The sequence below is a fragment of the Varroa destructor genome, unplaced genomic scaffold (genome assembly GCF_002443255.2).
Source record: "Varroa destructor unplaced genomic scaffold, Vdes_3.0 BEIS01000002.1, whole genome shotgun sequence".
Classification (NCBI taxonomy): domain Eukaryota; kingdom Metazoa; phylum Arthropoda; class Arachnida; order Mesostigmata; family Varroidae; genus Varroa; species Varroa destructor.
The window spans coordinates 55,742,511-55,756,539 of record NW_019211455.1 but is presented as its reverse complement, the minus strand read 5'-3'; the positions used below and the strand labels follow the sequence as shown (position 1 = coordinate 55,756,539).

The 14,029-nt window shown below is 38.1% G+C and overlaps 2 protein-coding genes across 18 annotated transcripts in view; one reads left to right on the top strand and one right to left on the bottom strand.

Moving 5' to 3' along the window:
- Positions 1-2,297: 2,297 nt before the first annotated feature.
- Positions 2,298-9,224, top strand: LOC147758026 (uncharacterized). Its single transcript, XM_086978613.1, is given in 5 exon segments — positions 2,298-2,366; positions 3,714-3,854; positions 4,122-4,385; positions 5,246-5,497; positions 9,072-9,224. Coding segments are annotated over 5 exon segments (879 nt in total).
- Positions 7,121-14,029, bottom strand: part of Mvl (solute carrier family member malvolio) — a 26,769-nt gene continuing 19,860 nt past the window's right edge. For 8 of the 17 annotated variants that reach the window (XM_022791206.2, XM_022791208.2, XM_086979790.1 and 5 more), the window contains one exon: positions 13,139-13,497. In XM_022791206.2, the coding sequence (XP_022646941.1) occupies positions 13,343-13,497 (155 nt within the window). In that variant the 3' untranslated portion in view covers positions 13,139-13,342. Of the gene's footprint in view, positions 9,401-10,008; positions 10,565-11,398; positions 11,430-13,138; positions 13,498-14,029 lie in introns of those variants that run through there. The other 9 variants (XR_015320782.1, XR_015320786.1, XR_015320783.1 and 6 more) reach the window with 6 other exon arrangements.

The following is a 14,029-nucleotide window of genomic DNA, read 5'->3' as shown; positions in this document are numbered from 1 at the left end:
TTTATAGTTTTATTAAGACATATGTTTTTTGTTTTTTTCCGTATCCTACGATTTACATTCATTCTTTACATTTTTCTCAGAGGAATTTCATTCACACTTCAGAAAAGTGCACCCTTCACAATCCTGTACATGAAACATAACCATGATTCGGATGGCTAATTTCTTTAGTGAAAAATATGTTAAGCTCTATATTTTAAAAATAGCATTATAGCTATTTCTTTCAGCTTCCAGTGTTTGGGAATCAGTTGCTTTTGAAAACTTTGAGCTCTTTTGACAGTATGATCGGCCGATGTTAATTCGCCTGTTCGTTTTCTAACTATTTTAGATATTAAATAAAAACATTAATTTATCATGAATGTTGCTTAAGCTGCAATCAAATTGAACTAATTGTTAAAATGGTGGAATTGGCGTCAAATTAGCCGAGTACCAAGCAATATTAAAAAAGGGTATATTTTCATGTTACTTTGTCTTCGTCGGAGTTTTTCTATCTTTCCATTACTCTATCTCTCCGTAAACGATTTTGATCGAATTATTTCTCTGCTAACTAGAGTAGACTGTGTCTATAATGTTGACTGACTGCTGTTCACGTAGAATCATGCACAAAACGTCGCTCAGCATATGGTCGAAAAATAGGTTGTTAAGATTCCTTTCCGTAAGACAATAGTTTGCACAGCGCGGGCACTTTAAACCAATGGAAAATACACCGATTAAATACTTATTAGTAAGTTAGAACTAACCTAAGTACGTAAGGTGTCAAGGGACGTTTCTGTAGTGCGATCAAGCATGTAAATTGAGAAACGATACCTTACAAGTATATCAAGATTTTCAAATTTTGCTCGGAATATTGAAAATCTAGTTGCTTGCCTAGACGTACATCTAGACTTGCCTAATATGTACAGGCCGCGTACATATTCTAACAACGACTTACAACATGTTAAACTATATACCAGCGTAAAGTAAACCTCTAATAGTTAGTACACATATTTGGAGGTTGCATTTTTTTTTTTATAAATTAATTATGTGTTCATCATTATGCGTATTTTTAGCAGGCAAACAAATACAAACAACTATTATATGCCCTACTTAATAAAGTAAAGCTTCAGCAAAACCTATTGGGTTACGATACGACAACCCTTCTATTCGAAACAATGAGCTACGAGTTTACATGGGTTTAAATATGTGCTCCGTCGCATCTTTCAGTCAGAAAATATCCCTCCCTTCTGAAGCACCGCATCAATATTTACTTAATATCATGTTATTGTTCTTCGTTACGCAAACCGCTTGCAGCAACAGAGGCCAATAATTAAATACTGCAACTAACGATCAAATAAGGTGCCTTAGACATCAGTTGCTAAGATTTTTTTTCAATGGAATATACATCACAAAAAACAGAACTGTCCAAATCATCCTTTCTGAACGCATAAGCGTAATCTGCCAATTTTATGTGATGAACAGATATCTTTTACCGGCGGAACAAATCATTGACACCAAGGTATTCTGCAGTAATAAATAATCTTCCTAGCCGTTGAAGCCTACATCTACGATTGCTCTCCAGGTGGCACCTAATTAGACCTATCTGACATTTGACATCACGACTGCCTGTTACCCAGGACTTTTATCACAGATCTGGATTAAATAAGGGCTGGGTGTAGGGGACATTAGTCTGAGCTTTTTACGGGGACGACCTAAGGCAGGTTTAGAGTAATAGAGTATACGACTCCTGTTTTGGAAGGCAAATGCCGCACTTTAGAAAACAGCGGGCTAATTCATTCTAGAATACGACTTGCAGGATTAATGAGGTACTGGAATCCAAAGTGACACCTCGCGAAGTTGCGGTTCGCGGGTTCGTGGCAGCAAGGAAGTGTTTGTATGTAAAAATCTTCATAAGGGCTAATATAGGCGTATATATGGGTATTAAATCCAATATTATAGTAAAAGTAACATTTTTTTTTATGGAAGCGGTGAACATATATCCAAAACACAGGCCAAGGTATAATAGAGTGATACAAGATCAAACCTCGTAACAAACCTCGTAGAAAAGAAATTCATCAGTTCTCGTAACTGTAATCGTGTAGAAACATCAAAGTAACGCCTAATAGCATTGATATCAATTGGCATGAAAAGATAAGGCTGATTATGCGCATTTTGCTGAAACACTCTGTCGTATAACCTTGGTCCTTTTAAAGAATATCTGGGCAAAAGACGACAACGGGTAATTTTCAAAAGTTGCCGCTTGTATAAAAAAAACTATGCAACTCACGCATGTGTAAAATACAGCGTACATTGTAGAATAAACGATGAAACCTTCTACATTTCTTACGACTTCAACTGTGACGGTGGCGGTACCGGACGGTGCACAGTTTCCCGTGAGGATAACATTGTGTCATCTTATGCTCTAGCTTGCGATATAGCATCTATACTCTGTGATAACAACGTTATAATATAATAATAAATAATGTTTTATTATAACACATGGTCTCGTAATATAGTATCATATCACCGTGTATTCAAATTCATATCAAACTTCATATGCACAAAGGCAAGTCTCTGGAATGGTGGTCTATTCAGTCTGTGAAACGGCCCAGCTTATCCGACAAACACCATAAAAGGACCCCAGTTCGCCTTCGGGTGGTGCGCTGTGTCATTTGTAGATTTCGCCCCAGCAGTCCGATTGTGGGTTCGTTCGCCGCAAGTGACACAGCCAGCCCACGTAAGTGTCAAATTTATACCTCACACGTCGTGGGCGCCTAACGGTAAATACTAACGTTTGAATCATTTAATGTTAATCTACGCGTATAGACACCACATTGTGCATTCCTTATCCTTACAGAAACTTCAGTTAACTTATTACCTCAGAGCACGTATAAATCAAAATCATAAGCAATAGCCATTGTTCGGAATCTTCTATTAAAGGCATTTTACTTTATCGTTGGTTATCATTGCGACCATTCGGTGCTTAAACGAGTGTAATCATAGCTATGTTTCGTCGAACTTCGATAACCTTAATTGTACTCTATTTCTAACCGTCGTCATGAACTAATTAGCTGTCCAATTGGTTTTGTAACCCAAAAACATAAATATCAACTCCTGTGATAATAATACAGTTTAATTGATATATTGAATGATTTTTTTGCTATACTATAGTCGTATTTATATGAATACCTGTGATTTTATACAGCCTGTGACAGTTCTGTTTACCTAGGACTTCCATGATCATAAATAAAAAACAGAGTAAAATAGTAACTCTGATACAGATCTTTCTATCATTCCTAACTTTGTAACGGAAATTTCGGATCGATTTCTACAAATTACAAAAGTTCCACAAAATATTAATTAGTTAATTTCAGTAATATGCGTAGGGGTAGCTATTAAACGGGTTATTGATCTGTTTTTTGTTGTCACGCGCTGACGGTTTATTGTCCCGTTAATGACCATCTATTAGCAAACGCTATTTATACTAAAGATGGCGCATTTATTTACTTTATATCTTGTTCTGCGCACTTTACTATGCTAGCCCGGGTTCCGGGGGAGAGGTTGCCCCGTGTCGGGTTGACAGGCCATCCTGGAAGCATGCAAAGCAGTCGTTGGCGCAAAACTTCGTGAAGCTGCTAGTGCTGATTAAGCCAACCTGGTTATATCTCCGATTTACTTATGTGCCAGGCATTGTTTATTAGCCAGCTGGTGCAGGCTTGCTAGGAAATCGCACTCGCTAGAATTTAACAGGTCACGCAGAAAAACAAATTGTCCAGAATATAGCTGGTTCATCTGAACCTCTGTCATATAGCCTGGCAATTAACGTAATGCATAGAGCATATGGTGTGCAAATAACGCAAGGGAGCCCAAATTTCAACATTGTGCGATTCTTTGTACAAAGTAGCCATTCTTAGCTCTTCGATAGACTATGGTTTTTTTTTAACGCAATTCTACTTTTTCGAAGCACTTTATTCCTTTCTTAAATAACATAGTAACAAGAGTGTAACATTTATTGTCATAAGACAAGCATAATTTGCACACAATGATTCTCCTGTGTATAATGAAAGCCTTAGAAAATAGATGGAACCAATAACAGGGAGATTAAAATACGTAAATGCTAATTCAGCACAAATTCTGACCACGTGTAAGAAGCCCTTTTTCCAGCCTGTGGTGGTTTTCCTCGCTTAAGGATACGACGGCCGTGTCTAAGATTTGTCAAGACCTTGAATAAAAAAGGAACCCCGCTCAAGTACAAGAACATTTGTGTCGTTACCAGGATTTCGAAGTTTTCAGGTAGGAACGCTATTATTCATAAATATAGATTCATAAAGAGCATATTGTTTCCTTCAATAGAAGCCGCTACCGTCTTAGGCTTAGGTAACATTCGTTTCCAGAAACTATTAGAGGAAATCTAACCGATAAAATGAGAGGTCTGTCGTTTAAGTGTAGAATTTCTAAATTTCTCAATCCTAGGTCCTACGAAACGAAATACCCACAGATTTGCCATACCGTTTTTTTCTTCAACTTAATCTTGTCCTGACCGGTAACACACTTTATGATGTGAACAAGGTGCAGCGGCCCCTAGCGAAACAATGCTTGGCAGAACACTGGACCTGAAGGAAGAGGGTCCGAACAGCTAGATCAGCCTTACCAAGAAAAACCTCGAAAGGCAGAGGAAGATCCTCGAGAGGGTTTCTAAGGTGACCTATCTGACGGTAAACTTATACAATTAGAAGGCTAAACAAGAAAGGAAATTGCTGTCGCTACGAAGAAAGGCATGCTCTAAATAAACCTTGCTACGAAGCAAATTAAGTTGCTCCAGATGCTAAAAAAGCAGAAGGCTTTACTGGATAAGTAGATCGATACTAAGGAAGACGCCCGCAAAGCACAAGAGCTATTTCTTCTAAAACACACTGGAAATAGAAATAAAGATTTTTAGAACGCATATTGGCCTAATAAAAGAACAATACAAAAGACAGCGCAATTTGCTGAAGAGGACTTTTAAGGAACAGATCAAGATAACTGGAAAGCTAAAAGCAGCTTGAAAGCCAATTAATTCCCCATTCCTAAGGAGCAGATTGAGAACGCTACTAATACTGCTGGAAACGTAGCGGATAGCGCCAAGATTCAACCTGCCTTTGCGCAGAACCAAATTGGATTCGATAACGAGGCACTACGTAAGCGTATAATGTCAGCCCTGAATTTTATCAGGCAAAAGGTTGAGAAAGTTGCTAAGAAATAAAGCGAACTCTCCCACAAGCACCTGGTGAAGGGGGCAAGACTAACTAAGAGACAGCGTCAACTGTAGAAGGAGCAGATCGAAAACGAGATGAAATTAATCAAGAAACAATTGGAGAGTAAGGCCGACCTTGGGGAAAAACGGGCCGAAGAAGAACGTAACCTACTAAACAAGCAGTGGGAAAAACAGGCCAAAGCGGCCAAAAAGCTGGTAGAATCTGCTCAGAACCAATGGGAGAAAACACAAGATCTGCTTAAAAGACGTATCAAGCAGCAAACAGATTCAGTTAGAAAATAACTTGAAAAAGAGGCCGATATCGCTGCAAAATAACTTGAACATGCTGATAAAATGGGCGAAAAAAGCAGGACTTTATCAAGAAGCAATTGGAAAAATAGGTAGAACCTGCACAAAACTTCAAAAAGAGCAGGGCCTGCTTGTGAAATATTTTTTGCAGCATCCACCTCCTTTTGAAAAGGAGGTGGATGCTGCAAAAAAGCAAGCTCAACTTGCCAAGGGACAGGCTCATGAATTAACTTATTCTTTATTAATATGAATCTGTCTGTTGCTCGGTCTTTCTTTTGAGCAGATCTTGCTTTTTCTCCGATCGGTTCTGAGCGGGTTCTGCCAACTTTTCGGCCGCTTCGGGCAAAGTCTAATCTAATAATTTGCAGAAAAAGACGTTGCTTTTCAGGACCGTGATAAACCATGCTACTATGAACTTTTTCAATCTGAAGCGCGGAGAAAGAATCGCTTTTTAGTACACAGCCAAATAGAATAAGTTAAAAAAACAAAAGTAAAAAATATGTGCGCACGATATTTGCCTTTGGTTGTTCACAGTATTTTATACCAGTATCCAAAAAAAAAAAAAACTGCAGCAAAAATTAATGCAGTTGTAAATATTATAAATAACATAATAAATCTACAGTCCAATCCTTTATATGAGTACTGCCGTTAACGACTTCGATCGATTTTCAGTTGGTGTGCTTCCTTTTTGCGTCTTAATCCATGCACGCCTGTCAGAGGTCGGTGATGACCGTCGTTCTTAAGACAAGCTGGTGATTAACCGGTTCAGTTCATGGATACGCTTAAGACAGAAACTGATTTATGTCCAAGGAAAAAGGCGAATCAAGAAGTAATCTTTCGAGTTGAAGCCCGCCACTGCCGTTAAGCATTGTTTAAGACAGTTAGCCCCCAACACGAAATGAAGTATGTCTGCGTCCGGGTGCGAACGTAAACTGCAGCTCGGGTACAGACTAATCTAAGAAGATATTATTAGTCCTGAAATTGCAGTTCAATAGTCCTGCTTTACTTTGCCGTGCACATAAGCAAAAATACAGTTATCAATTAAAGTTGAAGCCAACAAACTTTGCGGAACGCCAGGCACCTAAAGCTACTGTAGTTAGTAAATAACTGTTAAATAATCGATTGTAAATGTTTTAAATCAGTCATCTAAACTACTTATTTAATACAGCATAGTAGAACGTTGTTCGTGATAAGGGGTCTCGATTCTCGTGAAGAGTTCCCGCTGACAAACAGCTATTTTTAGCTGTTCCGGTTCGAATCTAGGCCTGGACACATTTCGTTTCCTGTTAGGCACCAGCCGTCTCAAGTAGTGCCTAACGATTTGAGTAGCGGACGTTGTCTCGCTTTATTGTTTTGTGAGAACGTACAGTATAACCTATACACCAAATATCGATTCAGTTTTACATTATCATTCATTTGATTTAACTCTGATTATTTCAAATGCAGCAAATCAATGATAAAAATAATAAATAAGGATAGATAATCGAACTGAAAGCACGTTATGTCAAATTGAAAATATAAAATGGCGCTAAAAAGAGTCTGCCTTTATTAATTTCCCTGGTGGCATACCTATACGTATTTAAAAACTTAGGCAAGACATCATGATATTTTTGTACATCTAAATAATTTATTACAGTCTACTTGAGCTTTATATGGTTATCACGATCAATCTCTACTGCATTACCCTCGAAGCTCATTGATTTCCTATGATTTTCAGTATTTTAATATGATCACTATCGATTTGTTGTTATTATAAGTTCTTCGACCCTTCTGTCTACCTGCAGTGTTTCTATACAAAATCACAGGTTGGTAAAAATGATCTAAAAATCAACACTGTCTGCATCCTTGTTGCGCAATGTTCTAAGGATAATGAATGCCGGCACACTCATTCACTTACGCTACAGTCAATCGGTAAATCAATCTATTTTTGATCCGCATTCTACATCATTTTTCCCCGCTAGGATCCGCAAAACAATAGCTCGCAATATATTCCTCTCCTCTCTGTTCTGGTGCAGCTTACGGTTTTTCGTTTTCCTATACACGGTCACATGTGACCAACACGAATCATTTCGTACTTGTTGCGTACACCATATGACGACGGTACGCGCAGCATGATCGTGCTTTTCGTCTGTAAACATTCATCATGGTTCACATTGCATACTTCACGTACCACAAACACACAACTCCCATTAAACGAGCAGTCGATAATATTCACCTTCCTAAAATAGATAAGTACAATTTCCACCTACGAGCAGGTAAAATAAGTCGATAGGGGTAAATCCAAGATAATCTCTAAGTACTGGCATGGAGCCATGCATACAAACGATGTAAACAGTATAAACCATACGAGAATAAACATAATCGTATCAGCTTTGCTAAATAAGTGGTATATTTTCTAGTAAATTTAAAGTTAATAGGTCTGTGGATCCGGTAACCCGATGGACTGGCCGACACGATAGGCATATATTGATGGCAAAGCTTATATATCATACATCGATATAGGACATTTGGAGGCCCTGCAGCCGGCCCAAGAATGACCGACGTCAGTTGTATCGTTACACGTTTTACCATTAATGTGATGACAAAGATAAATGTCCATATAAGAATTATTTCAGCTGTCATAGCATCAGTTACCAAACCTTCGTAAGCATAGCTACAAAACTGTAACAGCGCTCAATAAGGCAATCGTCCTCTCTCGCCAGTTAACTGGACTGTAATTGCTTTTCGCACAAGCGCCGACTATTGCCGACTACGCACACATTTTACATATACCCTTTTACATTTGCTACGGACCAGTCATCGCATATTTAGATTGTGTTTACCTTTAAAATGGTGTATATTTTCTTTACTATATGTTTACGCCACAGTGTACATGTATACTAATTAGATTATAATTCCTCTATTAAAGGCTGAAATCTCAACGTTGTTTCCGGTTGCAATATCGACTGCGGTCTATATATATGTACACCATTTTTATTTTAAGGTGGATATTAAAGGAAAATTAGGTTTTTCTCAAATCAAATCAAGTATTTCAATAGGATTTGCTTCAAAAGGTGGGTGATTTAGAGCGGAACTGACACGTGTAGGTATGCACTGTTTTTTGCCTGTGTGTTTTTTGTACAAAGCTAATGAATGCATTGTGATTGATACACTACCACTACAGAGCCTTTTCCCCAAAAAAAAGGCCGGTAGATTCGTTGCAGATCTTTAACATGCTTAATAGATTGACCTAAACAGTAATTACTGAGATAAATAACGACTACGAAATAAAAGTACCACTTTAGTTATTTTATGAAGCCCGTTCGAGTTATTGCATATATATATATATATATATATATATATATATATATATATTTTTTTTTTTTTTTTGTGTATGTGTAAACATTTAACGTCATATAAAACATGACCATTGGTTTCATCTCTCTTCACCTCCTATTTCGGCAACATACTCAGTTCACACTGATTGACACGGGTGAGGAACACAGTACTTATTTTTTTTTCTTAACGTTGCATTATTCTAAACCCTATTCTACTCTCTTTTTTGTCTTTATTATAGAATACAAGTGCTATATTCCTCTTCGTCCTGCGAGTCCCGCCAGGACTCTTCATATTCTTCATTAGCCTCATCGTTCTCGAGGTCGTCTTCACTCCTGGAATGCCCATTGGCTCCAAATGGAAGCCGGACAGAAGACTTCCCCGCCATCAATAGAAATCGTCTGGATCCCATTGGTATCGTTCTTGATGAGTTATTCGAACATCTCGGAAACTTTTGCGACCATTCTACCTTCGAGTTCCTCGCTGTGGCGACAACGACACATCGATCGAGGAGGCATGTATCCTCCTCAGCCCACCAGCCCTAGCTTGAGGATGTCGAACTATCCGGACCTGTGAGAAAAACCAAGGCAGTAAACTGACAATAAGAGAACGTTTCGCAAGCAGATAAACAGTAACTTTACTAGTTTTTCTACAGAATGCCTGCAAAAAAATGCTTTATGAGAGGGAGAATAATCTTTTTAAGCGGTGTCGATAAACTGTGACAATTAATATCGACTATCTACCAAGATGGTTTCCCGTCCATAGATTACATCGCCTACTTTCCAATTCAGCTGATTTACAGGCAAGAACTACATGTTACAATGTATTGCAAAAAGGTTCTACTTGATTCGGGCAACTGTTTTTACAACGAGAGTAATGAAATTTCCCCAATATTAAAAGCGGTCTGATGCATGTACTAACTAAATCTATTGAGTATAAAAACGTACTACTATTTCATAGCAACTGGGGCAGGATATCAAGCTATCATGCACTGGATCGGTCTATAGAATAATATTTTGCTACAGGCACAGCATCACAGAAAATATATAGTAGGATCATATCACGATGATAAGATAAGAGCCGCGATGCATAGATCAATAATATAGTAGTATGTAACTAATATATATATTAGAGTAATGGGTGATTGATAGCAGAAGGACAATCATAGCAGAACATACCTCTCATGCTTGGGTACTGGGTGGTGTGCAATGGCAGACGCAACCGGTATAACAGTGAATCCAACTCATTTTTCGCCCAAGTCGGTATGACCACTGTGAAACTAATGAGTGGTTGGCCGACTACTACTCCATTAAGCAGTTCGGTCAAAAGGGCCGTCCCTTCCACTTAAAATAATATACTCAGCCTCTTTTCTCTCAGACAGTATTGCAGATTCGTTGAAGAGGTACACATGTAGATTTTGATTTTGTCTATCGTTTCTCGCTATTAAAATCCCCATTTATCATCATGAATTACAGGCACATGCGGGATGGCAGATGATATACGGAAGCGGATTTTGTTAAATTATTATAACTAAACGATGCTTTAGAGTTTGTTAAGTTCCACCTGGTCCCGCCGGAGCTCAATTTCAGCATCTAAAAACACGTGATGGCAGGGGCGTCGGATATAAGTCTTCTTTATCTGTCCGTGTCTTTCTTTGTAATTTTCACTATCTTCAACACAGATTATCATCACGACCACGATAATCCCTAGCTCCGCGCCGATCTCCATAGGTCACTGTGGACGTGGTTACACCAGCAGAACAATGGGACAGAATAATCAAATTACAAAAAGCTAAGGCGAAACAAGCACACTCCTTTTTTGCAAACATACATTCAGCGTCACGAGATATCACATCGGTCACATCGCAATGAATGATGACTAAAGAATTAAAAAGCATCATGTGAAAATACGGGACACAGCGTCTCAGCCTTAGGTACGGCCGTAGTTAATTTCGTTTAAGTAGAGCTCAAAAACACGACAAGCAAGAAAGATAACAATATTTTTGAGGTGAATGCTAATCGTTGACTAAAATAGGTTCGACGACATTAAGTTTATACTCGTTCAAAACGTTGAACCCAAACAAGTAATAAAATGATTTTTTTGAAAACGTCAATTCTTATATAGTAGTTCCAAGGTTAGCCACGCGCGCAGTTAGCTTATTCATTTAGGGATACTCGAAGGCACACTGCTGTACATCCAGAACGAAAAAGTCATCTATTATATATAATAAGATGCACTTTTCCTTTTTCCCAATAGACTGACGCAGCCGTTAGTTAGCAGCAGACGACCCGTCACCGGATTAATATGATACGAGCGAGTAACGGAAAATTCTGCTAGTGAACAACTTATAATAATAGTGTTAAAACCGGACGATAATTGTATTGGGACTGTATGAATTATATAGTTTTGAACGTATTTCATTAATTCGAATCGTTTTGGAAAGGACAGAGTGCTACCGGCCTCCAATTGAGCATTCTATTTTCACAACACGGCAAGTGAAACAGCCCAATACAAGAATCTGTACCGCTTAAATTTATATGTAGAATATAATAAAACATAATATCTTACCCTCCTTCGCTGGAGAGAAGCGCTACCGTATCTGTGAAAAATGGAAGGGGACAGTTGATCAACGAAAACAGAACTCGTACCTTACATACGCGCCTATAATAGGAATAACTACGAAGAGGACATTCCCAGTCGTACGATTGCAAAGCTGGTGTCGTCCAACCTTAAACATGGGGATCAAACATAGGGTCCTTTTCTACTTATCAAATATGTTCTATGAACAATGAGTTCCTTTGAAAGGTGTGTCTTTTTAGCATACACGGTGATGCTAGTAATAGTCATCATAATTAGTACGTTGTGTATCCCTCAGTAGGTTTCTTTACGCGGTTGAATCTTGATTTGCAAACGTTGCGTCAAACACTGGATTTCACCTTGTGCTTGCTTTTTGTCTGACTTAGGCTGGAGCGTTTTAATACTGTCTCTAAACCGAAACAAATATTTCGACAATTTTTTTTTCGATAAACTAGAAGTGTGACTCCTGAGGGTGATGTGTGTGCAACACCAGTACTACCCATCGCAATCACAGCTTTAATTCCGGACCTAAACCGCCGAAGGGTCGTTTTCAACATATTTCCTTCCTAATCCGTAAATAACTTTTTGATAGTAACTGTGCGATAAGTGATATTGGTAGACGTTAAAGTGTTGTCCAAATATGCTACGTATGACAAGTTTCAACCAATGCTAATTCTTAAAATATAGCAGGCCAAAAGTCCAAAAAATGCAAGAGATTAAAACGGCCAAAAAGTTCTTTAGGCGCAAAAAGAAAACTCATCGTCAGAGCTTTTCTAAGCAACCCGATTGGCATTTTATATTCTCCGAACGGCCGTTCAGTTTCATCTCAATATCCCATGTGTATCAAGAATAACTTAATAGTCAATTTCAATGAATTTTCAAGTTTTTCTTTCAAATATACATTCTACTAAGGATTTTCTAATTTATCTTAAGCCTATAAATTTTCGGATTTCTCAGAAGTCGCACAAAAAATAGCAATAGCAAATACTGTCGATTTAGAGGAAAAAGGAGCTTCCTAATTTCAATAGGGGGGTTTGTCCAGCGCGGAAATATTGGAGAATAGCCGATTTTCACTCAAGTTCCGAAAACAACGCATTATTATTCGCCATGATGAATTTTTGTTTAATTTTTGAAAAAATTAACTTCCGTCCGGTACCACGACTTATGGATGAACACATAGCCAAAATATTTCCCAAATTTATCGCATCACCCTATATATATATATATATATATATATATATATATATATATATATATATAGAACAATACCAATCGTAGTTCTATTTAATATACCCAGAAAGACTTAATTTTATAGTACTGTCACAGGGCCCTAAACCTGTCTATTTATTATTTTATCATAGAGAACCAACTCTTTTGGAAATTTATAAATTCCAACTTACTACATTGTTATATGTTGTGAAGCATTACCCAATGACCAGGCACTAGTCAAGTGTGATATTATAGTGCGATGTTATGTGTTAACGATATTCAAGTTCAGTAGTTATCGCTAACATCACCAAGTAACTACGCTTACCGTCTTCATCAATGTAGTTTTGAAACGTATGATAACGAATAGAGTTCAGGCAACCTTACGCGACCCTCTAACTTTAACAATGTATTTATCACAGATCAGAGGCTAAGTTATTAAACTAACAGTTCTAATGGGTTAGTGAATGAACTTCAAAATTCCGTATTCATATAGTAAAACGACGTAGTCATCAAAACTATTAATTAAACAAAATAGAGCTTTGTTTTATTCGGGCTTAGGTGTTATCTCCCGTGCGTAGAAACGTCATGTGATAGTGTTAAGGAACCCTTCCACGGATCTCCCGTTCGTGAGCTTCATCAGAAGTCCACGTTTTACAATGGTGCTGCCTTTACCGCTATCTTAAGTAAGAGACAGCAAAATCATTGGTCGTCACAACAAAGTACATTCTATCCGTTCTGTAACGCAGCCTGTCGCACAGCATATAGTACTCGGAAGCGATGTTCGCCCGTCGAAGATCGAGGAGACGCTATTTGAGTGACGACGCTACCGCTAAGTGAATTCCCCATACTTCCTCCCGAGTCGAGTCCTACCGACTGATCGGCTTATGTACGAAGTTGCCAACAAGGGATTTTTCACGATTTGATAACGATGCGAGGATAAAGCACACGCCCATAAAAGACACGACATGCAAATAAACACACAGAGAGACATATAGAAGAGACGAGATGCGTAATTCAAAGTGGATCCTATTTCTGGGGCCTCTTGAGGGGAATGAAAGAACAAGAGAAGTTGATTTGAGGAACAAACCATTTACCTTTCTCTTTGTATATAGTTAGAATCGGTACAAAAAAAACACTGATGCGTTCTTGATACTCAAATTGAGACGCAAATAATTTTGACCACTTACGTGAGCTTAGCACCTTCAAATACATTTATTACATAAAAACAATCTGCATTATGACTGGTACGTAATTCAACAACAACTTCGTTTAGCAAAGAACGATATACTAAGTATCTTTCTGGATCAGCTCAGCCCATTACGCGTATCATACGGCACTGCTGATAAATAGATTTAATCGTAAAGTGGACACCCCTTCACTAGATTATGCATCTGCGTTTGACGATCAGGTCGC